General features: G+C 40.2%; 1 protein-coding gene and 1 pseudogene across 3 annotated transcripts in view; one reads left to right on the forward strand and one right to left on the reverse strand.

Annotated features, from left to right (window-relative positions):
• Nucleotides 1-3,229: 3,229 nt before the first annotated feature.
• Nucleotides 3,230-27,371, forward strand: part of BICRAL (BICRA like chromatin remodeling complex associated protein) — a 49,284-nt gene continuing 25,142 nt past the window's right edge. Inside the window, exons 1-5 of one of the 3 annotated variants that reach the window (XM_024765940.1) lie at nt 3,230-4,122; nt 19,527-19,572; nt 19,970-20,018; nt 20,107-20,175; nt 23,721-25,400. In XM_024765940.1, coding sequence (XP_024621708.1) covers nt 19,532-19,572; nt 19,970-20,018; nt 20,107-20,175; nt 23,721-25,400 — 1,839 coding nt within the window. In that variant the 5' untranslated portion in view covers nt 3,230-4,122; nt 19,527-19,531. Of the gene's footprint in view, nt 4,123-15,449; nt 15,583-15,629; nt 19,573-19,969; nt 20,019-20,106; nt 20,176-23,720; nt 25,401-27,371 lie in introns of those variants that run through there. The other 2 variants (XM_024765938.1, XM_024765941.1) reach the window with 2 other exon arrangements.
• Nucleotides 6,156-7,743, reverse strand: LOC112413828 (mitochondrial inner membrane protease subunit 1 pseudogene; annotated as a pseudogene).

Raw genomic sequence — 27,371 nt, forward strand, 5'->3', positions numbered from 1 at the left:
ACTGGCTCAGTAGTTGTGATGTGCGGGCTCAGTAATTGTGGCTCACGGGCTCTAGAGCACAGATTCAGTAGTTGTGGCACACGGGTTTAGTTGCTCTGCGGTCTGTGGGATCTTCTTGGACCGGGACTTGAACCCATGTCCCCTGCATTGGTGGGCGGATTCTCAACGATTGCGCCACTGGGGAAGCCCTTTAGCCATTTTAAGTACAGTTCTGTGGCATTGAGTACGTTCACTTTGTTGTATAACCATCACCACCGTTTTTCCCCAGAACTTTTTCATCTTCCTCAACTGAAACTCTGTATCTTATGGTCTTTTGATAGAAAAAACTATCAATTTAAATTCCAGTCCACATGACATTTCTTAAAGTTTGTAAAAGATTTCACACTAGATAGAAGTTTATATTTCTTAAACGGAGTTTAGAAGAGTGAGATTAATTCAGCTTCTTTAAAATTTTTGTGGAAACTGGGAAATCTTTCTTAGAGTAATATGCTACATATATATTTGCCCATATTCTTTCTTAAATCGTTTTTAAGCTTTAAAAGTTTCCTTTTATTTTCTTCTCCTTAAAAAATTGACTCATGCACACATCTTCCTTTTGAGCCTGCTTTTATAAAAGAGAATCCTCAGCATCTCTTCCTTGGTAACATCATTGACTTTGTGAAATGGAATTTTGTTTAATATTGTTAGTTGTTTTTATAGGGCTTGTTTTTCTTGGAACATACCGTAAAACCAAAATATTTTGAATGTTACTCATTGACAGAGAGCAGTGAGAGTCAAGAGTTTGCATGATAACTTTAACCAGATTGGTAATACTAAAGCTCAATAAAAGAAAATGATTTTTTATTTATAATTCCTGCCATTTCAAAGTATTTTTTAAAGCAGTTCCATACATAGAAACAATAACATGTACAAACTACACTAACACAGAGCAATGGTGTCCTATTGTATTTGAGGAAATATAGAGAAAGATCAGGCAGTTTTTTTTTTTAATAGCTTAATTATTACCATACTGTACTCTAGTAAATTTTGTGATTGTAAGATGGAAATGCAAACAGCAGTCCTTTTTCTGTTTATGACCGGTATTGTGCAATAATATCCATTGTTCTTAAAAGCAGGAAAAAAACGCATTGGGAGGATTTTTCTTTTACTTCATTTAAAATGCTCTCTAAAAGAAATCCCTTTCAATTAGGAAAAAAACACAAATGACTCACTACATCTCCATTTAATAAAAGATACCTTTTTTCTGAATGAAACTAAAAATTTAAAAAGTGTCAAGAGCCGTTTGTGTTTAATATTTCGGTAGTTTGTTTTTATGGAGAGGATGCAAGTAAGACTTACTTTGGGCTTTCTAGTTTTTAATTCCTGTTCCTAAAATTTTGGCTTAATGTGTTTTTGGTCGATGCATGACCAGGTTCATCTTCATGAGTGTTTATTTCAGTGTTGGCATTGCTTCCTTTTGCTAAGTCAGCTTGTCATTGGAGCCAATTCTCTGAATGATTGTTTATTTTTAGTGGAAGAAAGTAATAAATATGGCAATCACTGATTAAAACAGAAACTCACCTTTTATTTGGAAGTATAATACAAGAGTTCTTTGAAATTTAGTAGTGTAACTGAAAAGAACTGACTCATCTTTTTAGTACTTATTATTCTATGTAGTGCAGTATTGTGAATTATCACAAAGATAGTTTCAACTTAATTTTATTTAACATTTAATAGCAATCAGGACAGCAGTATTTCTTGGTCATTTCTCAGTCATTTCCTGTTTACTGTTTTCCATAGTCATTAAAATCTTGTCTCTTATAAAACACAGTAAAGAAATTATGAAAACATTTTTGGCAGAGCATCTGTTTTTCCTGTACTGCAGTTTTTTTCTTTTCTTTAAAGGTCTAGTGTTGATGCCCTCAAAAAGCCATACATGGCTGTGCCAGAGACTTCATCTTAGACTTTTACTTCTGAGTCTTTTGATGAACACACCTTTTTTTTTTTTTGGCTGTGTCGGGTCTTAGTTGCAGCACGTGGGATCTTTTCATTAGGGCGTGCAGGCTCTTCCTTGCTGCGCACAGGCTTGTGTCTAGTTGTGACGGCTGGGCTCCGTAGTTGCAGCGTGAGGGCTTAGTTGCCCTGCAGCATGTGGGATCTTAGTTCCCCAACCAGGGATCGAACCCGCGTCCCCCTGCATTGGAAGGCGCATTCTTAACCACTGGACCACCAGGGAAGTCCCTGAACACAACTATTATTAATATAAATTACTGCTCAAGATTATGGGACTCCAGGAGTTATTTTATGTTTGTGTTCAGTGCATAAATCCCTGTTTTTTTTTTTTTTTTATAAATCCCTGTTTTAAGGAGGTTTATTAAATATTAAGTAGGTTATTATGGAAGGATACACAATTTTTTTGTCATATGGATCTTAAAAAATGACATTTTCATATGCCTCAGAGAGCTGAACTGTCTGATCAGATGGGGAATCAGTTGACCTCGAAAGCCTTTTTCTCCCTGCCAGGAATGCCTGGCTAAATACATAAGGGCCCAGCATAAGCTGGTGGATCCCGGACAACGGATGACCAGCCTGCATCTGAATCCTGTGTTTTATGATTGTGCTAAAGTGCTCCTGTGTAGCCTAGCTGAATATTCTTGGAAACCAAATGATAAGGAACTGACATCACTCCTGAAAAAGTTAGTTTTAAGACCAAAATTTTACTTAAGTACGGAGTAAAACATGTTTATTGGGCACATTTGTATCAGGCATTGCACTAAACTCTGGTAACATGAAGATGGAACAAAATTGACCCAGCTTTCATGGAACTTGTAAGCTAATGAGGGAGTCAGAAAAGCAAAGTTTTGTCACACACGTGTCAGATCTAGTAACATGTCAGACGTGCTCTAGGGATACAAATAGATGAGCGATTAATTTTGCTTCAGGATTTTCTTTAAATTAGTTAATTTTATTTTTGGCTGCATTGGGTCTTCATTGCTGCACGCTGGCTTTCTCTAGTTGTGGCGACCAGGGGCTACTCTTTGTTGCGGTGCGCGGGCTTCTCATTGCAGTGGCTTCTCTTGTTGTGGAGCACGGGCTCTAGGCACGCAGGCTCAGTAGGTGTGGCTCATGGGCTCTAGAGCACAGGCTCAGTAGTTGTGGGCTCTAGAGTGCAGGTTCAGTAGTTGTGGTGCACGGGCTTAGTTGCTCCGCCACATGTGGGATCTTCCTGGACTAGGGCTCGAACCTGTATCCCCTGCATTGGCAGGTGGATTATTAACCACTGTGCCACCAGGGAAGTCTCAGGATTTTTTTTTAAAAATGAAAGGCAAAATCATTTTACTCAAAGCCTTAAAAGATAAGGAGGTATTCTCAGTTGACCACTTGGAGATGGGCGGGAAGGTCTTTTGTCTTCTAAGTAAAGGGACAAGTGCAAAGCCAAAGAATTGAAAAAGTGGCATGATAAGTTTGGGGGACATCAAATGGTCAAGATGGGGAAGAAACAAGCGTTCCGTATAGGGGAGAGTGAGGTGGGTTAAGGTACAAAATGAGGCCAGAGCCTATTGTAAAGGGCCAGAATTTTAAGTTCGCTAATGCCGAAAAGCCATGCAGTCTAAAAGTTGCTTGGCCTTAGGATGGGAGAATTCATTGTACTCTTGTAGCACTTTATACTGTTTTTGCTTAAATTTGGGCTCTGCTTTAGTTGGGTGCAGAAGATAGGTATAATGAAGCTAATCACACAGGACAGTGGCTGATCAATGTCAAAAGACAAGGTTGGTGCTTTTAGAATTCTCGGTAGAAGATCCAAAAGACAGCCCAAGGTTGTCAGAGAAAGACTCAGAGAGGTAGATTCAAACTAAGTTTTGAATAACGGATGGAATTTCAGTAGATGGAGGAGAGAAATAAGAGCATTTCAGATAAAATTGTCACCTGAACCAGGGCAGATGCTGGGAAAGTGTGCATTGTGTTTGGGGGCTAGGAGAGTGGCAGTTTGGCTAGAATAGTGTGCAGGGGAATGGTGGGAAGTAACTTTAGCACCACTGTATGTTCTAGGTTTAAATATAATTCTTTGTTTTCCGCTTTAGATTGCTCTCCCATAGGAATAACCTGGTGTCCAAAGTAAGCATGCTTTCTTGGAAAACTGAAGTAAGTTTCAAGAAAAAGGGAATAAGCACACTTTCCCTGGTATGCCTGATCCTGTTGCAGGTCTTGCCATCATGTGACCAACATATTGGAAAGGGTGATAAGTTCATTTCAAAAAATGTTCATTGACCACAGTGCGATACCACCTCTCACCTGTTAGAATGGCTATCATCAAAAAGACAAGGGATGACAAGTGTTGGCAAGGATATGGACAAAAGGGAGCCCTTGTGCACTGTTGGTGGGAATGTAAATTGATGCAGCCACTATGGAAAACAGTATGGAGGGTCCTCAAAAAATTAGAAATAGAGCTACCATATGATCCAGTAACCCCACTTCTATATGTATATTTGAAGGAAATTAAATCACTATCTTGAAGAGATATCTGCACCCTCAGATTCATTGCAGCATTATTCACAATAGCCAAGATATGGAAGCCACCTAAATGTCTGTTGTTGGATGAATGGATAAAGAAATTGTTATATATAAATACAAATATATAGATAGTTGGACATACACATACGTACAATGGAATAGTATTCAACCATAAAAAGAAGGAAATCCTGCTGTTTGTGACTAAATGGATGAAACAGAAGCTAAGTGAAATAAGTTGGACAAAGATAGACAAATACTGTATGATCTCATTTATATGTGAATCTAAAAAAGTTGAACTTGTAGAAGCAGAGTAGATTGGTGGTTGCCAGGGACTGGGGGGTGGGGGAAATGGGGAGATGTTGGTCAAAGCGTACAAACTTTCAGTTACAAGATGAATAAGTTCTGGGGATCTAATGTGTAACATGGTGACTATAGTTACCAATACTATATTGTATACCTGGAATTTCTTGAGAGAGTAGATTTTAAATGTACTCACTACACCAAAAAAAAAAAAATTAACTATATGAGGGGATGGATGTGTTTGTGGTAATCATTTCACAATATAGATATGTATCAAATCATCAAATTGTACACCTTAACCTCACACAATCTTATTTGTCAATTATATCTCAATAAAACTGGCGGTCATGTTCAGTGAGCTCCTGTCACGTGCCAGGCACTATTCTGAGGTTCGTCGGTGAACAGACAAACCTCTGCCCTGGTGGAGCTGACATTGTATGTAAATATGAGTAAGTACAGCACAGAGAGGAAGGGAGAAATAAATCATTTGAGGGGAAGTAGTGGAAAGGGACTGGTACTGAAGGTGGTTGAGAGTGATGAATCCTCAAATGAAGTTTCACCTACAGCATGTCCTTTAGTCAGATTACCACGAAGCTACCCTTCCCCTGAGTTTGGAAAGTTGGCAGCCTAGATTTGGGTCTCTGAGCTGACCAGAGGCCATTGTTTGCAGGTCCCATCTGCCTGCAGTTGGGGACAGTTTCCCCAGTTTGCCTGAAATGTGCCCAAGTGTGTGCTGTAACATGGGGGGGAAAAGAGTGACCAACCTCAGGGGGTCAGGGAGAAAACCCCATAGTAACCCCAGATTCCTGGTGAATCAGAATCTCTGGAGGGGGCAGGGGAGACGGATTTCCATGTTTTTAATAACTAACTCCAGTCCATATTATTATTATTATTATTAGATTTCATTTTATTTATTTATTTGCCGTGTCACGCAGCTTGCAGAATCTTAAGTTCCCCAACCAGGATTCGAACCCATGCCCTTGGCAGTGAAAGCGTGAAGTCCTAACACTGGACCACCAGGGAATTCCCCAGTCCATGTTATTTTGAAGCAAATCCCAGACATCGTATTACTTCATTCATACCTATTTCAGTATGGGATCTCTAAAAGATATGAGTTACTTTAAAAAATGTAATCCAAGTTTCATTGTTACACCTTAAAAATTTTTTTTTTTTTTTTGCGGTACGCGGGCCTCTCACCGCTGTGGCCTCTTCCGTTGCGGAGCACAGGCTCCGGACGCGCAGGCTCAGCGGCCATGGCTCACGGGCCCAGCCGCTCCGCGGCATGTGGGATCCTCCTGGACCGAGGCACAAACCCACGTCCCCTGCATAGGCAGGTGGACTCTCAACCACTGCGCCACCAGGGAAACCCTTAAAAAAAATTTCAACGGAATGTAATAGCAAATTTTCAATGCTGATGGACTTTGGGAAATTATAAATTTCTTTTTCAGGATTAAACTAGAATGATGTGAGTTTTTAAGGCAAGGCCTTTGGGAACACAATATTTGCATAAAATGCAGCTGCCCTACATTTATTTATTTATTTATTTTGAATCGCAAATAGTTTATTAGCAAGTACATGGTTTTAGTGACAATAATAAATTCACTTGAACAGAAGACAGTAATCAAATCAAAAGAATAAATTCTTGCCAATCAGAAAATCTGTGGCCATTAGGGCTGTCATGTAGAAATCCAAAATCATTGGGTCCAAATCTTAACGAAGATACATCCTCTTATTAGTCCATATGGAACAGGTCCACAGTACCTGGAATCTGTAGAATTCTATAGATTATCACCTTCTAACCAAACATGACCCGTTGGCACATAACTGTGCTTTTAAATAAACCTGATGGACTATTGATAAGAATTTTGTCTCCTTCCAAACCAATTACTCTTTTACAAATATTTGATTTTGGATCACTCGGGCTTTTTGCAATCACAGTGTCACCTCTTTGGATACCATAAAAATGTCAACTAAAATTTTCTGCAAAGACAATATCTGAATTTTGAATTTTAAGCTCTATTGATGGTTCAGAACACATGACAACACCACCAAAGTATTCAAAAACACAATGAGTTATACAGCCAGACTGAATAATATAACCAACAAGCCGAAAGGTTTTTCCTGGAACACCACGAAGCATGGTTCTATGTAGACTCTGCCACCATTGGCCATATGTCTTTTCAACAATACATTCAATTTTTATGGTAGTTGCAGGGCTTCCAGAAAAAAACATCAAAAGCATGTCTCAAAACATATATAGGTGATCCATGGTTTCAAGATTCCTCTAGCCCCAAAGAACCCTGGAAGGCTCTCGCCCAGCACTCAGGTGGCTCTTTCTCCACAGCTGCCCTACATCTAAACCCGGGATATTTATTAAGTATTTATTATACCTGTTTATGTGCTATTTGCTGGGGATATGAAGATGAATATGACAAGATTCGTACTTTTGATGGTAGCACTGTAGTATGTTTTTTACTGTAAGCTTCTAGAAGGTAGTCTGTTAGTAACATTTACATTTGAAGTCAGTCTTTTAGTCCACTGTACTTGAGCCATAACTTAATACCCAGAGTTCTTTACCACCACTAGCTGTGCAGTGGGAGAGAGTAGGCAGTTAAGAGCATTCTCCCATTCTGTAGGGCTTTGTTACTTCCAGGGTTTGGTATCTCTTGAACCACCTCAAAGACTTTTGAGACCCAACCCACAGTCTCTTTTGATGCCATCCTTTGTTTAGACCTACTCTACCCAGCCTGGCACAGCATTGGCAATTGAGATTAAAGGAGGATAAAGAGAGACCTGGAAATGTTTTCCCCAGGACCATCTTTGCATCAGTCAGACAATGCATACACAGGTCTTCTGTCTGTAGATTCCCATTAGATCTCAAGATTTTGAGAGGCTTTTAGTAAACATGTTAAGCAGAAATTTTATCAGCCCTGAAAATTTTCAGCATGTGTATTTCTGGCTGATTTTAAAATCTGTTGGCGTTTCTCCAACTTGAGAACTCAGACCACCCAAGATTACTTCTGCAGATCCCAGTTTGAGAAACACCAATCTGTGTGATTAATGGTTCTATAGTCAGTAAACAGGATCGTTATCACTACGTTGGAATTTATCTTAAAGAAGTTTGATACATTTATCACTATTCTCTTGCTTGCTAAAATAATCATGAATGTCTTGCTTTCTGTGGATCCTTGTGTTTCCATTTTCAGTTTGACCACCATTAAAGGTCATTCCTTTACAGCGCACGACAAATCACTGAGTTCTGGAGTTGGATAAGTTAAATGATTTTCAAACTTTTTTCTCCCAGTTAAGAGTTCTATCACTGAGTTAAAGGGGAGAAGTGGAGCATTACAATGCCTCTGCCACCAACCTTTAGGCCTCCAAGACAGCTCCTGGACCCCTCGGAGACTCCTAGGTCCCCGGGGATCAAAGTTTTTAAATCACTGATGTGGCTATTAATTTCATTTAAAGATGAGAAAACAGGCCCTGAGAGATTGGAATTTGTCAGTAATCACAAGCCTAGTCAATGTCAGTATCCAGAACAAGTCCTTTCCAAATTCCGTGTCCCACCCGCCCCAACCTGTACATGTTCCCAGCCCCTGTAAAGCCTGGCCAGACTTCTCCCTGACCCCCCCCCAAGGTTGATCACTCTTTCCTCCCATGTTATAGTGCATTGTTTAGCCAGCTGGATTGCTTAATATATTAGGTTTGTTTCTATTCCACCTCATTCCAAGTTGGAATTAAAGCAGCTTTAAGGCCTGGAATTTTTTTTTTTTGATTCCTAAGTTTTTCTCCTAATAATGTTCTTAGTTTTTTCCACCTTTCTTCCTTGCTGTTAGTATGCCCTAGCTAGTTACAAAAAGAATGAAGGTCTTGGTTGAATAACAAAGGAAAAACTCAGAGCCCATCTTGTTGAGTTTGACAGCTTCTTTTTATTACAAATGGGCATAATTGTGAAAATATACTAGTGTTTCCTCCTAGTAAAATGTCATATTATTTCACCAAAAAAATGACCAGTGACTTCACCTGAAAAAGCTTGGGAACCCCCGCCAAAAGCTCTAGCACTTCTTACCTTGCGTTGTGATGAATTGTTGCATCTCTCTCCCCAAAGAAAGGGAGTTCCTTACAATCAGGAACTGTGCCAGGAAGTTTGACACAGCCTTGCAATTACAAAATTTAACAGTCCAGGGACTTTCCTGGTGGTCCAGTGGTTAAGACTCTGTGCTTGCACTGCAGGGGGCACAAGTTTGATGCCTGGTTGGTGAACTAAGATTCCGTGTGCTGCACGGTGCAGCCAAAAAATAATAAAAATAAAATTTAACAGTCCATAACAATGACGATATAGTAAAAGGAATAAGATGAAAATGCTTTATATCTTAGGTGACGTAAACAGTTACTTGCCCTGGGTAAGTGACTGTTTTATGGTGTAACTTTTTGATCATGACACTTATCAGAATATTGTTTGCTTAAACATAATAATTTACTTCTTGGCCTTGCTTTTACAGTCCTACAAAAATGTTAAGGGTATTTACATTTATTATTGCATTTTATGTCATACTCATTTGATATTCCCAGTCCTTAACAGAGGACCTGGCACACAGTGGGTGCTAAATGTTGGTTAAATGCTTATTCTTTTCAACCACTGAACAAGTTCATTAAAGGTAGTAATTAATGAAGCGGCTTTCCCCATTCCCTAAGCTATTCTTCAGGGTAGAAAACAGAAGGAGGCAGGGGATAAAATTACAATTTACTGTCCTCCCTTTCTCCTTTCCTCCTTTGAGGATGCTCTGATTCTATAATTCATGCTAATTAACTCATATAAGCTGTTCTTACCTCCTAAAGTGATTTCTTCCAAAACCTTAAAAATCGCTATAGGACCAAGATGCAATGACAGGGATTGGATTGACCTTCCTGCATAAAACAGTTAAAAATTAGATAAAATATATTAAACAATGGTTTTTAGACATTGAGTATCAGGCAGCACAGGACAGGGATTCATGAGAAATAGAAAACAGATAAGGTAAGCCCTGTAACTGCCCCAGCTTCTGTCTGGGGAGTTTTCAGGCCATAGCGCAGGGAGGGGGAACCCAGATGGAGTCTGGTAATCTTCCTGAGTTGAGCTGATGCAGCTGGGGGGTAAAGTGGCTGAAACTCATTGGGCAGAGCACCAGAGGAGAGAGCTACATGCAGATAAAACCCTGGAGAGCTGCAGAGAGTCTCCCTTGAGTCTTCAGCTGGTAACCTGATCGGTACATGTGTGTGGGGAAACTACCCAAGTCATGGGAAAGAATCAACCAAAAGCATTATAGGAAATAACACTTGGAGCTCACACAGGGCAGAGAAGAGTTTGTGTTCCCACCTGCAAGACTGCAAAAATCCTTGTAATTCATGGGACATCAAGTGAAGTACTCAGAAGGGTATTACCTCACTATAGGGCAAAATTAGCCCTAGACTAAAGACTGACAAAGCTTAAAAGCAGACCTCAAGAGAATCAAACCATTTACACGTAACTTAATTGTGTCCTAGACAAAGTTCAAAAGTATCTATAGGAATACAAAAATATCCAGTACTCAATAATGTAAAATTAGCAATGTCTGGAATCCAATAAAAAAAGTACCAGGCATACAAAGAAGGAGAAAAATGCCACCCACTCTGAGGAGGACAAAAATCAATCAGTAGAAAAAGACCAAGAAATGATATAAATGATAGAATTAGTAGAGAAGGACATTAAAAAGCTGTCACTATTCTGCATAATTTCAAGAAGGTAGAGGAAAGATTGAACATATTAAATAAAGAAATGGAAGATATTTTAAAAACCCAACTTCTAGAGATGAAAACTACAATGTTTGAAAATAAAAAATACATTGGATGCAATTAACAAGCAGGTTAGACACTGCAGAAGAAAAAATTAGTGTGCTTGAAGACATAGCAATAGAAACTATCCTAAATGAAAGCCAGAGAGATAAAAGGACACTTAAAAAAATTTTTTTAAAAGAGCACCAGTGAGCTGTGGAACCACTTCAAGCAGCATAATCATAGGTAATTGGAGTCCCTGAAGGAGGGGTAGGGACACAAAATATATGAAGGAATGGCTGAAATTGTTCTAAATTGGAGGAAAACTATAAACCTACAGATCCTAGAAGTTTAATGAACCCCAAGCACAAGAAGCATGAAGAAAATGATGCCAAGGCATATCAGAATCAGATTGCTTAAAACCAGTGATAAAGAGAAAAAGTTTAAAGCATTGGAGTGGGAGTGGGGTGGGGAGGGGAGACCTATCATGTACAAAAGGACAAAAGTAAGAATGACAGCAGAATTCTATTTGGAAACAATGCAAGCAAGAAACAGTGTAGCAATATCTTTAAAGATCCAAAAGAGAAGGAAAAAACTCAGTCTAGAACTATGTGTCCCATGAAATACATTTCAAAAATGAAGGCAGAATAAACACTTTTTTAAAAGACATACGAAAACTGAAAGAATTCATCATCAGATCTGTACTACAAAAATATTAAAAGAGGGCTTCCCTGGTGGCGCAGTGGTTGAGAGTTCGCCTGCCGATACAGGGGACAAGAAGCCCTCATGCCTAGAGCCCGTGCTCTGCAGCAAAGAGAAGCTACGGCAGTGAGAAGCCCACGCACCACAACGAAGGGTAACTCCCGCTTGCCACAACTAGAGAAAGCCCGCACACAGCAACGAAGTCCCAACCCAGCCAAAAATTAATTAATTAATTAATTATTTTAAAAAAAGAAATCCTTCAGAAGGGAGAAAATGATACCAGATGAAAATTGGATTTACTCAAAGGAATGAACAGCACTGGAACTGGTAAATATGTGGGTAAAAATAAAAGTGACTACAGCTCATTATACCTTGAATAGCTCAGGCACAGATCACATGAGAACACTGCAACCATTGCACAGCTCATGATTGCTTAAATAAAGTTTCCCAATGATCCCTCTGCTAGCCTCAGCACCTTTTAAAGGTAAATTTGTTTGTAAATGATTGGGAAATTATGGCATATACTGATGCTATACCAAATTAGTGCAAATAAAGCAAGTGTCAGTAATTTTTTGTATGTTGGTAAGATAGCCTATTATATTGACTCTTGGTGATCTTTTATTTATTTATTTATTTATTTTTAAAATATTTATTTATTTGGCTGTGCCGGGTCTTAGTTGCAGTACGTGGGATCTTCACTGCGGCATGTGGGATCTTTAGTTGCAGCATGCGGACTCTTAATTGCGGCATGCCTGTGTTCCCCGACCAGGGATTGAACCCGGGCCCCCTGTATTGGGAGCGTGGAGTCTTACCTACTGGACCACCAGGGAAGTCCCTCTTGGTGATCTTTTAAAGTTTTAGCTTCCTAGTCATTTTCACTATGTAATGTTTTTGGAAGAAGAAAAAGAACAGAGAGGCATATAAGGAAGAGAAGAGAATCATTTGTTATAGCAGTCACATACCAAATTTCGTTTTGTGAAGTATTTGAAATCCTGTGTATGACTTTAAAAGTTTTCTTCTACTGCTGCTGGGTTATAATATCTTAAATCAGTAGAATTGATTTGCTTAGCTAGCTTTCCTGAAATAGCTGTTCTTGAAACCAATACATTTCTTGATATGAGAGCTCAGACTGTTCCCACTGTATGAAAAAAATTTTAAATAGCCTGTCATCTTCCTTTTTATCTCTGTCTTAGAGGTCTTTAAAATCTTTCTGTGATCTTAATGAAAATCAGACTGTCTGGAAGATATTTCTTACAGATAGCTGATGTAGATTATTCTTGAGGCCACTAGGCTGCTTGAAATTTTTCCAGGTATTTGATCTCTGGTATGCTTACCTAGAGTGAGACTGACTTGAGATTCTTGTGTTTCATGGGTCTCCCCCATCCTCTTTGTTTTATTAATTGTATTTGGTGTGGGGGGCACCGTGTGGCTTGCAGGACCTTAGTTCTCCAACCAGGAATCAAACCCCGGGCCCCAGGCAGTGAAAACCCAGAATCCTAACCACTGGACTGCCAGGAAATTCCCATATTAATTGTATTTATTTCTTAAAATAGGCCTTTCATGCATGTGGCATAACATTCAAGAGGTACAAAAGGACATATAAGTGAAGTGTATACCTTCCTCTGTGTTTCCAGCCACCCAGATTCCCTCACAGAAGCAGCTGGTGTTGCTGGTTATTTGTGCCTCATTTCAGGGTCTGAATATTTACAAACACATGTATATATTCTGCCTCCACCCAGCACTTGGGAGCGTAAATCATGATTCATCCACACTGGAATATTACACAGCCATTAAAAATAATGAGACAGACAGTTCTGCAGCCTGTGGAATGACAACCACATTCACAGAAAGATAGGCAAAATGAAAAGGCAGAGGACTATGTACCAGATAAAGGAAAAAGATAAAACCCCAGAAAAACAACTAACTGAAGTGGAGATAGACAACCTTCCAGAAAAAGAATTCAGAATAATGACAGTGAAGATGATGCAGGACCTCAAAAGAATGGAGCAAAGATCGAGAAGATGCAATAAATGTTTAACAAAGACCTAGAAGAATTAAAGAACAAACACCTAGAAGAATTAAAGAACAAACAAACAGAGATGAACAATACAATAACTGAAATGAAAAATACACTAGAAGGAATCAATAGCAGAATAACTGAGGCAGAAGAACGGATAAGTGACCTGGAAGACAGAATGGTGGAATTCACTGCCGTGGAACAGAATAAAGAAAAAAAGAATTAAAAGAAATGAAGACAGCCTAAGAGACCTCTGGGACAACATTAAACACAACAGCATTCACATTATAGGGGTCCCAGAAGGAGAAGAGAGAGAGAAAGGACCCAAGAAAATATTTGAAGAGATTATAGTCGAAGACTTCCCTAACATGGGAAAGCAAATAGCCACCCAAGTCCAGGAAGCGCAGAGAGTCCCAGGCAGAATAAACCCAAGGAGAAACATGCCAAGACACATAGTAATCAAACTGACAAAAATTAAAGAGAAAGAAAAGTTATTCAAAGCAACAAGGTAAAAATGACAAATAACATACAAGGGAACTCCCATGAGGTTAACAGCTGATTTCTCAGCAGAAACTCTACAAGCCAGAAGGGAGTGGCACGATATATTTAAAGTGATGAAAGGGAAGAACTTACAACCAAGATTACTCTACCTGGCAAGGATCTCGTTCAGATTTGATGGAGAAATTAAAAGCTTTACAGACAAGCAAAAGCTGAGAGAATTCAGCACCACCAAACCAGCTCTACAACAAATGCGAAAGTAACTTCTCTAAGTGGGAAACACAAGAGAAGAAAAGGACCTACAAAAACAAACCCATAACAATTAAGAAAATGGTCATAGGAACATACATATCAATAATCACCTTAAACGTGAATAGATTAAATGCTCCAACCAAAAGACACAGGCTCTCTGAATGGATACAAAAACAAGACCCATATATATGCTGTCTACAAGAGACCCACTTCAGACCTAGGGACACATACAGACTGAAAGTGAGGGGATGGAAAAAGATATTCCATGCAAATGGAAATCAAAAGAAAGCTGGAGTAGCAATGCTTATATCAGAGAAAATAGATTTTAAAATAAAGAATGTCACAAGAGGCAAGGAAGGACACTACATAATGATCAAGGGATCAATCCAAGAAGAAGATATAACAATTATAAATATATATGCACCCAACATAGGAGCACCTCAATACATAAGGCAACTGCTAACAAAAAAAATGACAAATAACATACAAGGGAACTCCCATGAGGTTAACAGCTGATTTCTCAGCAGAAACTCTACAAGCCAGAAGGGAGTGGCACGATATATTTAAAGTGATGAAAGGGAAGAACTTACAACCAAGATTACTCTACCTGGCAAGGATCTCGTTCAGATTTGATGGAGAAATTAAAAGCTTTACAGACAAGCAAAAGCTGAGAGAATTCAGCACCACCAAACCAGCTCTACAACAAATGCGAAAGTAACTTCTCTAAGTGGGAAACACAAGAGAAGAAAAGGACCTACAAAAACAAACCCATAACAATTAAGAAAATGGTCATAGGAACATACATATCAATAATCACCTTAAACGTGAATAGATTAAATGCTCCAACCAAAAGACACAGGCTCTCTGAATGGATACAAAAACAAGACCCATATATATGCTGTCTACAAGAGACCCACTTCAGACCTAGGGACACATACAGACTGAAAGTGAGGGGATGGAAAAAGATATTCCATGCAAATGGAAATCAAAAGAAAGCTGGAGTAGCAATGCTTATATCAGAGAAAATAGACTTTAAAATAAAGAATGTCACAAGAGGCAAGGAAGGACACTACATAATGATCAAGGGATCAATCCAAGAAGAAGATATAACAATTATAAATATATACGCACCCAACATAGGAGCACCTCAATACATAAGGCAACTGCTAACAACTAAAAAGAGGAAATTGACAGTAACACAATAATAGCAGGGGAATTTAATACCTCACTTACACCAATGGACAGATCATCCAGACAGAAAATTAATAAGGAAACACAAGCTTTAAATGACACAATAGACCAGTTAGATTTAGAACAAACATATGGACACCAAGCGGGGAAAGTGGCGGGGGTGGAGGGTGGTGGTGGGATGAATTGGGAGATTGGGATTGACATGTATACACTAATATGTATAAATCAGATAACTAATAAGAACCTGCAGTGTAAAAAATAAAAAAATAAAATTCAAAGAAAAATGAGGCATATTTATACAGACTGACTTAGAAAGATATATGATCAAAGGAACAAGAAAGGTATACAGACTGACTTAGAAAGATATATGATCAAAGGAACAAGAAAGGTATACAGACTGACTTAGAAAGATATATGATTAAAGGAACAAGAAAGGTACACACCTCTTTCATTATGGACATAGAGTTTTAAAAAATGCTTTAAATAGAATTTAAATACCATAAAATGCACCCTTTAAAGTGTACAATTCAGTGGTTTAATTACACAACATTTCCATCACCTTAAGAAGAAACCCCGTACCCCTGACATTGAGGTTTTTAGTCTTTTGCTAAAACCAATCATGCTGCACTGGATATTCTTACACACATATCATTTCACACATGTACAAGAATATCTGCGGGACGAGTACCTGGAAATATTTGCTGGGTGAAGTGATTTGAGCCCTTAAAACTTTGAAAGCGACTGCTAAATTGCCCTCTGCAGAGGTCACATGAGTTTACACTCTCACTACCAGGGTATAAAAGTCCCTATTTCCCATTTCCTGACTAGCATAGTCCTTAACCAAACTTTTTTATCTTTGCCAATCTGACAAATAATAGTATCTCATTGTAACTTTAATTTCATTTCTCTTATTCTAAGTGAGGGTGATTACTTTTACATGTTTAGGAGCTACTTGTCTTTCCTTTTTTTATGAACTGATTTTTCATACCCTTTGATTTTCTGCAGGGTAGCTGACTTTTTAAAAATAGGAGTTATGTATTAAGGAGAAAAGCTGTTTGTGATATGAATTGAAAGTATTTTCCTGTCGTATGTTTTCTGGGGGTTTTTTAGTCTTTGACTTTATTCATGTTTTTTTTTCTTTTATCATGCAGAATTTAAAAATGTTTTGTCATCACATTTGGCAATCTTCTTTTATGACTTCTGCGTCTTGTGACATACTTAGCCTTTCCCTACTCCAAGATTATAAAAACAAAATTCTGCCATATGTTATTCTAGTACTTTAAGCTCTCCTCCTCCCTCCCATTTAACTCTTAGATCCACCTGGAATTTATTTTTGTGTAAGATGTGAGGTATGGCTCCACCTTATTTTCTCTAGAAGGCTAGCATCTTTCCCCCACTGATTGGAAATGTCACTTTCATAGCGCCTCTTGACTAAGAATAGTAAGAGCAATTTTAAATATTAGCTTTAACTCTTTGAGAGTGGTAGTCAGGTGTCTGGGGCAGTGATTTCTGATCTCTTGAGGATTCTGTAAGAACTGCAATCCCCTTCTCTCCCTGACAAATTCTACTGCTGTAAACTGCTATTACTTAGGGGATGTGTCTTGCTCAAGTGTGCTGAACCAAGAAGTAGTTTTTAACCCCTTAGAGGGGGGGACTTATCTTTCACACAGCCTTATAGGTTTAACCTGTGGCCAGAGGCCCACCTAGTGAATCCAGGGTTGTTACTTTAATGAGAAAAGAGCCTCAGCAAGAGTCCAGAAGTAATGGGAAAATCTTTTCCAAAAAAAACTAAGCTCTTCACTTTTGAGTCAGTTTCTGATCCTCAGGTTGTCTTCCCACTTTAGAATCGTAGTCAATTTCTACAGTTTTACTTTGGCAGATTTGCTTCGGTGGGCCGTGTGTTCTCCTGGGAAAGGACTACTGGCTCGGGCTGTAACATGACTGTGTTTTGGCACCATGTAGAGCTGGGCATGTAGGGATAAGAGTCATCTCTTCTAATTTGAAACTGTTTATAGTCAGAAAAGAGTGCGGCCCTTTAAAAAGTAGAATTCTCGGGGTACCCCTGACGATAAAGGCTCGTAGAGTTCTACCCAAGGAGGCCTGGAGGAGGAGGTCTGTCTGTTAGGACTGATGCCCCCGAGTAGGGCGGATGTCCCCAGGGAGCATTTCGTCAAGCATTTGAGCGGCCTGCTTGGTTTGCTGTGGGGGGCGTGCAATGGCTTTTAATTTCATCCAGTATTGTAAAATTGTTCTTTTATTTGGGCTACTCAAGGAGTAGCTTGTCACTTTGAGCTTTGGGGTAACAAATGTTCTCTGTGCTTGAAAGTCCCAGTGGCAGTGACACCTCCTCTCGGAGGAGTGACTGGCGCTGCCTCCCTCCCTCCGTGTGTGTTAACCCTTCGGCATCTCATGCACTGGAGGAGCTGGGTACAGGTGTAAAGTAGTGAGGGAAGCTGGGAGAGGCATGAAAGTGTTCTGCTTTGGTGTAAGCTATTTTTCACGTACGTTTTTATTAATTAGTTTGTTCCAGAGACTGTTAGACACTTTAAAAAAATAAATTTACAAAGGATACAGTGGAGCTCCATTTAAATGGTCACGTTGAAGTAAAGAAATAATATCCACTTTATAGGCTTAGTTATACGTCATATTTGGCTAATTTAGTCCGTGCTGTCTGGGAGATAAGCCCAGGCTACAGTAATGAGCAACAGCTAGTGCAGTTCTACCTATTAACTATCATGATTTAAGGGAAGCTCTTCACACTGATGTCGACATATCTACTTAATGATAGTTCTCCTGTTTCTCTTTCCTGTCCCTTTTCACTCCTCAAAGTCGTATTAGTAGAGTCGTCCTCGCATGCCCCTGAGCACCTGGACATCTGAGTGCTAGCTGCAGACTTCACTTAGCCTGCTGTACCTTTCACAGTCTTGGCCATGGGTGTTACCTTTTGACAGGCTTTCCCCACTCTGACCTCCTCCTGTCTCACCCATCACCTCTCCTCTCCACTGATGATCCACTCAAATGGATTGTAATCGTCCGGATCATTCAGCAGCTGAACCAATTCTCCCATCAACGGGAAGGTCCCACATGGGGGGATACTTACCCCTTCCAGACCCTTCCTGAAGAGAGCAAGTTTCCTTCCATGTGGCAGGAGTACATTTTATATTTGTTTGGCCTTGTGACTGATAGGATGGGAAGCTGAGGGGAAGTGGAGAGGAGATGGCAGTTTTAACGGAGAAAAAAAACTTAGTAGAAACTCTGCCTCTGCCTTCTTCGGGCGTGTCCCTCTTCTGGGCATCTCTTCAGGATTTCATTCCTCCGTCCAACTGCCGTTCACAACTGCCCTTTCCAACGGCTCCAGAACTCTTGGCCTTGGCATTCCGTGATGTAAATTATTCCACTGCATGGCTCGAAATGGGTGTGAAGCAGTGTTGCCAGGTGTCGGATCACTAGTGTAAGTTTCCTGGATCTCGGGGGGGAGGGAGGAGAAAGAAAGGGGGAGAGCTGCTCTTGGAATTTATACAGTTGTTATTGTTTCAGCCAGAGCACAGTGATTGCGCTGGTTAAGCTGGATGCTGTCGATGGCTGGGGAGAGAGAGAGATTTGGGCTTGGAGCTGGGGTGAATTTGGGGTTGAGGGTTTCTACTTTAAAGATTCCAGTGTTGGGATGCAGATTGTTTGGAATTGAGCAGTTGGCGTTACTGCTGCAGAGGGAGGAACTTGGGACCTTCAGGGCAGAGCCTGTCGCAGTACTGCCTGGGGCGATGGTGCCTCTTCTGTCTCAAAAAGTAGGGACAACTGACTTTTCTGTTTTCCTAAAGATAGCCAAAATATGGCTAGAAATCCAGATTGCTCACCAGGTTTGGAAATATCCAGTCACAAAATTCAAAGACCTCTGTATGCATGAGATTTTTTTCTAAAACAAAAATACGATTTCTCCTCTTGTTCACTGTGTACATTTTGAGGAAGTTACTGTTCATGGTTTACCGCCCCTTTGAGGAATCTGTGTGTGAGTGGTTGCTGCCAACTATCCTTGATTTGTCTAGATTGCTTTTTGACTTGTAAGTTAAGGATTTGTGTTCAATAAAAACAATTTAAATTGAATACTTCATCTCTTGAATGACCACAAAAATTTAAAAGTCACATTCATAATAAGCAATTAGAGGGAAAACTCACATGAATTAGTTCTTTATCTAGGAAAGTGTAAGGTATATTTTTGTGTTGCATTGATGCTACTGGCTTTAATCTGCTTGGCTGAAACAGTGCTTTCTATTCCTTTTCTTTATAGTTGTCATGGATGATGATGATGACTCGTGTCTCCTTGATCTTATTGGGTAAGATGCTCATTCCAAAATAAGGGTAAATCAAATGTGTGAGGTTTGCTGTACTAAAACAACCTAATAAGCATATTAAAACCAAGTGGGTTTTTAAAATAAAGATTAAATAATCATCATAGATATAGAAGGGAGACAAAGTGACATGGATTAACATAGGGGTCATAATTAGGTAATCCTTTATTAAATTTATTTTATAAAAAATCCTAGGAGGCAGAAATGGAACATCAAAATGAAACAAAACAAAACCAACCAAAAAAACTACTAATAGTTTTAAAACAGGAAGAGGATTTTACTCAAACTAATACATCATTTTCTTTTTCCCCTGTAAAAATGAACCCTAAATATAAGTAATGTATTTATTTGCTGTTTTCTCTTTTTGGCTGTTGTTTTCTAGAGACCCACAGGCATTGAACTATTTTCTACATGGACCTAGTAATAAATCGGTAAGTAATACTCAGACCATCATAGGCATACATTTTGTTTCTTCTTGAGAGTCAAAGTGATCACTTTTTTGAATTTGTACTTTTGCAGAGCAATGAGGACTTGACTAATGCAGGATATTCTGCAGCCAATTCAAATTCAATTTTCGCCAACTCTAGTGTGAGTATTGGAAACTGAATGCAATGATCAGATGTTTCTGTCTCATTGATGCCTAGTGAATTGAAGCTTTAATTGCCTTTGTATCATGATGGGAATCCCTACTTTGTCTTTTGTAATTGACACAAGAGGAAAATCTATTGAATTTTGTTGACATTTTCTACTTTGAACTTAGTCTATTAATATTTTTACTTTGCCATTTTCCTAAGCTTTCAACTTTCTTTCTAAAATGCCTCAGAAACGTTATAGCCTGAGAAACTTATATTAGAGTCTTTTGAATGTTGTTACATAAGCTTTAAAAAAAATCATTCTGTATTGTGGTTACTTTCTAATCATTTTCGTCTTAAACAAGGAGAAAGATCATAGTAGCTGGCACCTACTGAGCACTCGGTATGTTCTTGGCACTCAGAGCTTAACATATATTAACCTCGTTAACCTTACAGTAATTCCGTGAAGTAGGTTCTATTATTATCCATATTTAAAGATGAGAGAACTAAAGGTTGGTATTTACCCAGTATTACACAGCCAGGAGTCGCAAGCTAGGAATCGAACCCAGGCCACCAGGTTCCAGGGTGCAGGTTCTTAAGCTCTAGGAACATCTAGACAAGAAATCTGACCTGAGGGCAGGGAAGTCCTGCCTGGAAACTATATCTGGATTGTTGTGTTTAAGCCTATGTTACTTTAATCTTTTCAACTGCTTTGTTCTGCCATGGATTGTAGTCCAGAGTCCGACCACCCAAGTTTGAATCCTTGCTCTGCCACTTACTAGCTTTATAACCTTGCGTCTATCACTAAATCTCTAAGACTCAGTTTCCTTATTTGTGAATCCAGGAGAATGTTAAATCTACCTCATAGGGTGGTTAAGATGAATGGACTAGTCCATGGAAATCAGTTGACACAGTGCTCAGTTAATGTCAACTTATCGTCATCATCAGGGTCTTTATTTTCTTCATCCATAAAATGGAATAGTATTCAGAAAGTCCTTGGGAATGCACAGTTCTTTAAAGTATTTGAGTATGTGTAAAGTATGGCAGATCATAACATGCAAGACTCCTCCACATGCTAGGGGTGGCTTTAAAGTCACAACACTGATTTCCTGTAAGGCTTATGAATTAGTAGCAATGCTGAAATTCATTCTGAGTGGGCAATAACTGCATGTGATGCCATTAAACCCATAAAGTAGATATTGAGCCTGTTTGCCAACACTAATGAGTTTTACTTACCAGCTCTCCCACTTCCACGTAAGTGTTAATTCTAACTCTTCAGGCTGCTTCATTCAGGGTGTATTTATTGTAAACTTGAGTTGCATCATGTCAGTAAAACGTTTTAAAAGCTTTTAAAAATATGGAATTTTAAACCTATGGTCTGTTAATTTGTGCATTGTAAAATCATTAAACTGTGTACCACCACTCAGGAGATAATCCACTGTTGCCTTGATATTTCTCTGCAAAAACAAACTAACAAACAAACCTCCTTGCTTTCAGTTGCTTTTTCCCACTTCCTTTCAAATGACTGTTCAAGTCCTAAGGTGGTGTCCACCTAACTGAGGCCACATTAGTCCCGTTTCAACTGTTGATTGGGTGTCAAGTGAACTAGTCTTGGCTTTTCTACCTGGGTCTTCCCATCATCTAGCCCCCAACACACCTTATTAGCCTAGGGCTGAGAATCTGTATAGTTTTGAAAGTTGGACTATTCATTCTTTTTTTTTTTTTTTGGCTACGCCATGCAGCTTGTGGGATCTTAGTTCCCCAACCAGAGATTGAACCCAGGCCCTGGCAGCTAAAGCGCCAAGTTCTAACCACTGGACCCCCAAGGAATTCCCTGGACTGTTTTCCTTTTTTTTTTTTAATTTTTATTTATTTATTACTTTTGGCTGCGTTGGGTCTTTGTTGCTGCGCACGGGCTTTCTCTAGTTGCGGCAAGCAGGGGCTACTCTTCGTTGCGGTGCATGGGCTTCTCGTTGCGGTGGCTTCTCTTTTCGCGGAGCACGAGCTCTAGGTGCGTGGGCTTCAGTAGTTGCGGTGCATGGGCTCAGTAGTTGTGGCGCACAGGCTTAGTTGCTCTGCGGCATGTGGGATCTTCCCAGGCCAGGGATCAAACCTGTGTCCCCTGCATTGGCAGGCAAATTCTTAACCACTGCACCACCAGGGAAGTCCTGGACTGTTTATACTTGATTGATCTATTTTTGATTTTTTTTTTCATCTTTTTAAAATTTTTAATTGTGTTAAAAATATATATAACATAAGGAAAAAAAAAAAAAAATATATATATATATATAAAACAACAAATTTACCATCTTAACCATTTAAAGTGTACAGTTCAGTAGTGTTAAGGATATTCACATTGTCTTCACCTTATGTTAAATAACGACTGGTTCCATTTATTTTTTCTTTTATAATTTTGACGTATCCCATGATAAACTGCTGGCCAGCAGCGTGTCTCCTATTTGTCAGTGACTGTGTTCAGTTCCCTTCATTTGCCTGTGTTGTCGTCTCTAGTTGGAATGCGCAGTCCTTAAGGACTCGTTACGGACAGACACAAACGCAGAAGTGAGCGCTTGACAAATGTTGACCAACTTTTACTCTTGAATAGGACATTGAAATGGTTTTTAAAGCATCATAATAAGCTGATAACTTCTAAGAAATCAAATAACTATTCACTCATTTCATATGGGAAGCTTGTTTTTATCCAGGCCGATTTTGCCTGGAGTGGGGCAGGTTAGAACTAGGGGAGTTCCGAGAAACCTTTAAAGTCAAGCCTGGATCTGGGATACCTTCTGGACCTCTAGTAGAACCACACTCGGAACTCTCAAAACTCACATCTACTCCTGTGGTACAAAAAACTAGACACCGCTGTGTCCTGGATACGCACATACCCTAGGCTGAGTCCCACTCAAGCTTTGGACTTGGGAGCAATCCTGAAAAAATTAAGCCATGCCACTATCTAAAAAATAAAGTTAAACTCCAGGTAGCCATGAGTATGTTGGCATTATTGATCTGTTTCCTATAATAATTTTATCAGAGCAGTGAATGCATATACTTACAAAAACAACATTAAACATCATTCCTAAGGAAATCAAGTATCAGAATAAGGTGAGCAGGGCTTCCCTGGTGGCTCAGTGGTTGAGAATCCGCCTGCCAATGCAGGGGACACGGGTTCGGGCCCTGGTCCAGGAGGATCCCACATGCCGCGGGGCAGCTGGGCCCACGAGCCGCAGCTGCGGAGCCTGCACGTCTGGAGCCTGTGCTCCGCGACGAGAGAGGCCGCGGCAGTGAGAGGCCCGCGCACAGCGATGAGGAGTGGCCCCCGCTCGCCGCAACTAGAGAAAACCCGTGCGCAGCAACGAAGACCCAACGCAACCAAAAGTAATAAATAAATAAAAATAAATTTATTTAAAAAAAAAGAGAATGAGGTGAGCAGTTTGGAGAGTTGTGCCTGAAAAGCAGACTGTTTTGCTTTATTCATATTCAAAAGTGAGATGAGATTTTTGTTTAAGAATCTCTTTCCAAGGTTAGATATGCCATGTAACATCCTGCTTATTTTTTTAGAATGCTGATCCTAAGTCATCCCTCAAAGCTGTAAGCAGCCAGCTTGGAGAAGGGCCCAGTGATGGACTGCCACTTTCAAGTAGCCTTCAGTTTCTTGAAGATGAACTTGAGTCTTCTCCTCTTCCCGATCTCAGTGAGGACCAACCTTTCGACATTCTTCAGAAATCCTTGCAGGAGGCCAATATCACTGAACAGACATTGGCAGAAGAGGCATATCTGGACGCCAGTATAGGTTCAAGCCAACAGTTTGCACAAGCTCAGCTTCATCCCTCTTCATCAGCAACCTTTACTCAGGCTTCTAATATTTCTAATTACTCAGGTCAGACGCTGCAGCCTGTAGGGGTGGCTCACGTGCCTGTGGGCTCATCGTTTGCAAGCAATACAGTGGGTGTGCACCATGGCTTTATGCACCACGTGGGCATCAGCGTGCCCAGCCAGCATCTGTCTAATAACAGTCAGCTTAGTGGTTCTGGTCAAATACAGTTAATTGGGTCATTTGGTAATCAACCTTCCATGATGACTATTAATAACCTAGATGGATCTCAAATCATATTAAAGGGTAGTGGGCAACAAGCCCCATCAAATGTGAGTGGAGGGCTTCTGGTTCACAGACAGACTCCTAATGGCAACTCCTTGTTTGGGAGCTCCAGTTCCAGTCCAGTAGCACAGCCTGTTACCGTTCCATTTAATAGCACAAATTTCCAAACATCTTTACCTGTGCATAACATCATTATACAAAGGGGTCTTGCACCAAATTCAAATAAAGTCCCAATTAATATCCAGCCAAAGCCTATCCAAATGGGTCAGCAAAACACATACAATGTGAACAATTTGGGAATACAGCCGCACCATGTTCAGCCAGGGATCTCGTTCGCCTCTGCGAGCTCACCCCAGGGCTCAGTGGTTGGTCCGCACATGTCGGTGAACATTGTAAACCAACAGAACACAAGGAAGCCAGTCACCTCGCAGGCCGTGAGCAGCGCTGGGGGCAGTATCGTTATTCATTCTCCCATGGGCCAGCCTCACACACCCCAGAGTCAGTTCCTCATACCTACAAGCCTTTCCGTCAGTTCCAACTCGGTACACCACGTCCAGACCATAAATGGGCAACTTCTTCAGACTCAGCCCTCTCAGCTCATTTCTGGCCAAGTGACCTCAGAGCATGTCATGTTGAACAGAAACTCTTCCAACATGCTCAGGACCAACCAACCATATTCTGGACAGATGCTGAACAACCAGAATACTGCCGTCCAGTTAGTGTCTGGGCAGACGTTCGCCGCCTCTGGAAGTCCAGTGATAGTCAATCATGCCTCTCCTCAGATCGTTGGTGGGCAGATGCCCTTGCAGCAGGCATCGCCAACCGTCTTGCACCTGTCCCCCGGGCAGAGCAGCGTCTCCCAAGGAAGACCTGGCTTCGCCGCCATGCCCTCGGTGACAAGCATGTCAGGACCTAGTCGGTTCCCTGTTGTCAGCTCATCCAGCACTGCCCATCCTAGTCTTGGGGCTGCGGTTCAGTCTGGTGCATCAGGATCAAACTTTACGGGAGATCAGCTGACCCAGCCAAACAGGACTCCAGTACCGGTCAGTGTGTCTCATCGTCTTCCAGTTCCTTCTTCCAAATCTACTAGCACCTTCAATAACACACCTGGAGCAGGAAGCCAGCAACAGTTCTTCTGTCAGGTAATATTATCAAACAAATGATAATATCAAACAAATGTTTGGTTGATTACGGAATGGAAGAGTGGAATGAGTATCTGATAGAATATAATTTTCATCCTAGGCTCCCAATTTATTATCTTAAGATGTTCAACTTACTATTGATTGCCTTTTTTCTTCTTAACTAAAATGTTTTATCCAGGATAGTGTTGTGGTTTAGAGTGGAGACTCATGGATTTGAATCTAAGCTTAATGACGTGGAGCAAGTCTTACCTTAACTAACCTCTCTAGAGGTTAAGTTTTTTCATCAGTAAAGTGGACATAGTAATACTACTATCCCATGGAATTATTGGGAGAATTAAATGAGATAATCTATATAAAGCACTTAGCAAAGTCCCTGGCAAATGACAAATACTTAATAAGAGCCGATATTAAGACATATACTTGATGGAATGTATTATAGGCATTTAAAAGGAAAGCTTGTTTTGGATGGACTGGGTAGGAAAGTCGCAGCTGTTTCTTGGGTGCCAACTGGAAAGGCTCCGGGACTCAGTGAGACTCAGCAGTGGGTAACTGGCCTGCACAGAGGGATGCATATGGAGGGAGGGATCCAGGGCAATGGATTTGACCAAGTACCTGAGCCTACTCTTACCAGAGCATTGTGCCGGTAAATGACTGAGGGCAATCTGTTAAGGATTATGTTTCTGAAAAGCATTTCAAAGGGTCATCAGCTTTGGTCCTTCACCCCATCTGCCAATCTTTGAACTCCTCTGGCTTTCGGTTCTCACTCATTCTTAGCATGTTCTGTAGTTCCAGCTCCATACCCAATTCCCCACCAATCCCCTGCCGGTGGTCTACCCTCCTTACTCCTCCATTTTCCCTGCCTTTCTTCTCCACATTTAGAAGAATTCAGAAACTTCTCTCTACCATGTATATCAATATTTTTAAAACTGTATACCTTTGACTTAGTAATTCCACTAAGAATCCTAAGGAAACAAAGATTATTTATGATCAAGGCTGTTCATTGTATTACTTTTGGTGTCAAAGGTGTGTGTGTGTCTTTGTGTTTTGAAATAACGTCAGGCTTATAGAAAAGTTAAAGTTTCGAAACTGGTGTAAAGAATTCTCATATATCCTTCACCAAGATTCCCCAGATGTTAACTTTTTACCCCATTTGTTTTATCCTTCTCTATCTCTTTCACACACACACACACACACACACACACACACACACACACACACACACACACATAGTTTTCAGAGTAAATTGCAGGCATGATGCCTCTTGACCCCTACATACTTCAGACTTCAGTGTGTATCTCTTAAGAACAGGGACATTCCCCTACGTAACCACAGTACAGTCATCAAAACCAAGAAAAACAGCATTATTACAGTATTATCATCTAATCTACAGACCTTATTCTGATTTAGTCCATTTTCCCAATAATGTCCCTTACAGCAAGAGAGAATAAATTATATTTTGTTTTGTTTTTATGGTCTAGGATCCAACCCAGGATCACTGCCTAATTCTGTTGTCATGTCTTTAAATTGGAAACAGGTTTTTTTTTTCTTTCTTTCTTTTTTTTAATTTTTGGCCACACCGTGCAGCATGCAGGATCTTATTTCCCCAACTAGGGATCGAACCCACGCCCCCTGCAGTGGAAGCGTGGAGTCTTAACCACTGGACCACCAGGGAAGTCCTGGAAACAGTTTCTTCATCTTGCTGTCTTTCATGACCTTGATAATTTATTTATTTATTTATTTATTTATTTATTTATGGCTGTGTTGGGTCTTCGTTGCTGCACGCAGGCTTTCTCTAGTTGCAGCAAGTGGGGGCTACTCTTCATTGCGGTGCACAGGCTTCTCATTACAGTGGCTTCTCTTGCTGCGGAGCACGGGCTCTAGGTGCGTGGGCTTCAGTAGTTGTGGCATGTGGGCTCAGTAGTTGTGGCTCTCGGGCTCTAGAGCACAGGCTCAGTAGTTGTGGCACACGGG

Source organism: Neophocaena asiaeorientalis, unplaced genomic scaffold, assembly GCF_003031525.2.
Source record: "Neophocaena asiaeorientalis asiaeorientalis breed wild unplaced genomic scaffold, Neophocaena_asiaeorientalis_V1.1 scaffold46, whole genome shotgun sequence".
In the NCBI taxonomy this organism is placed as follows: domain Eukaryota; kingdom Metazoa; phylum Chordata; class Mammalia; order Artiodactyla; family Phocoenidae; genus Neophocaena; species Neophocaena asiaeorientalis.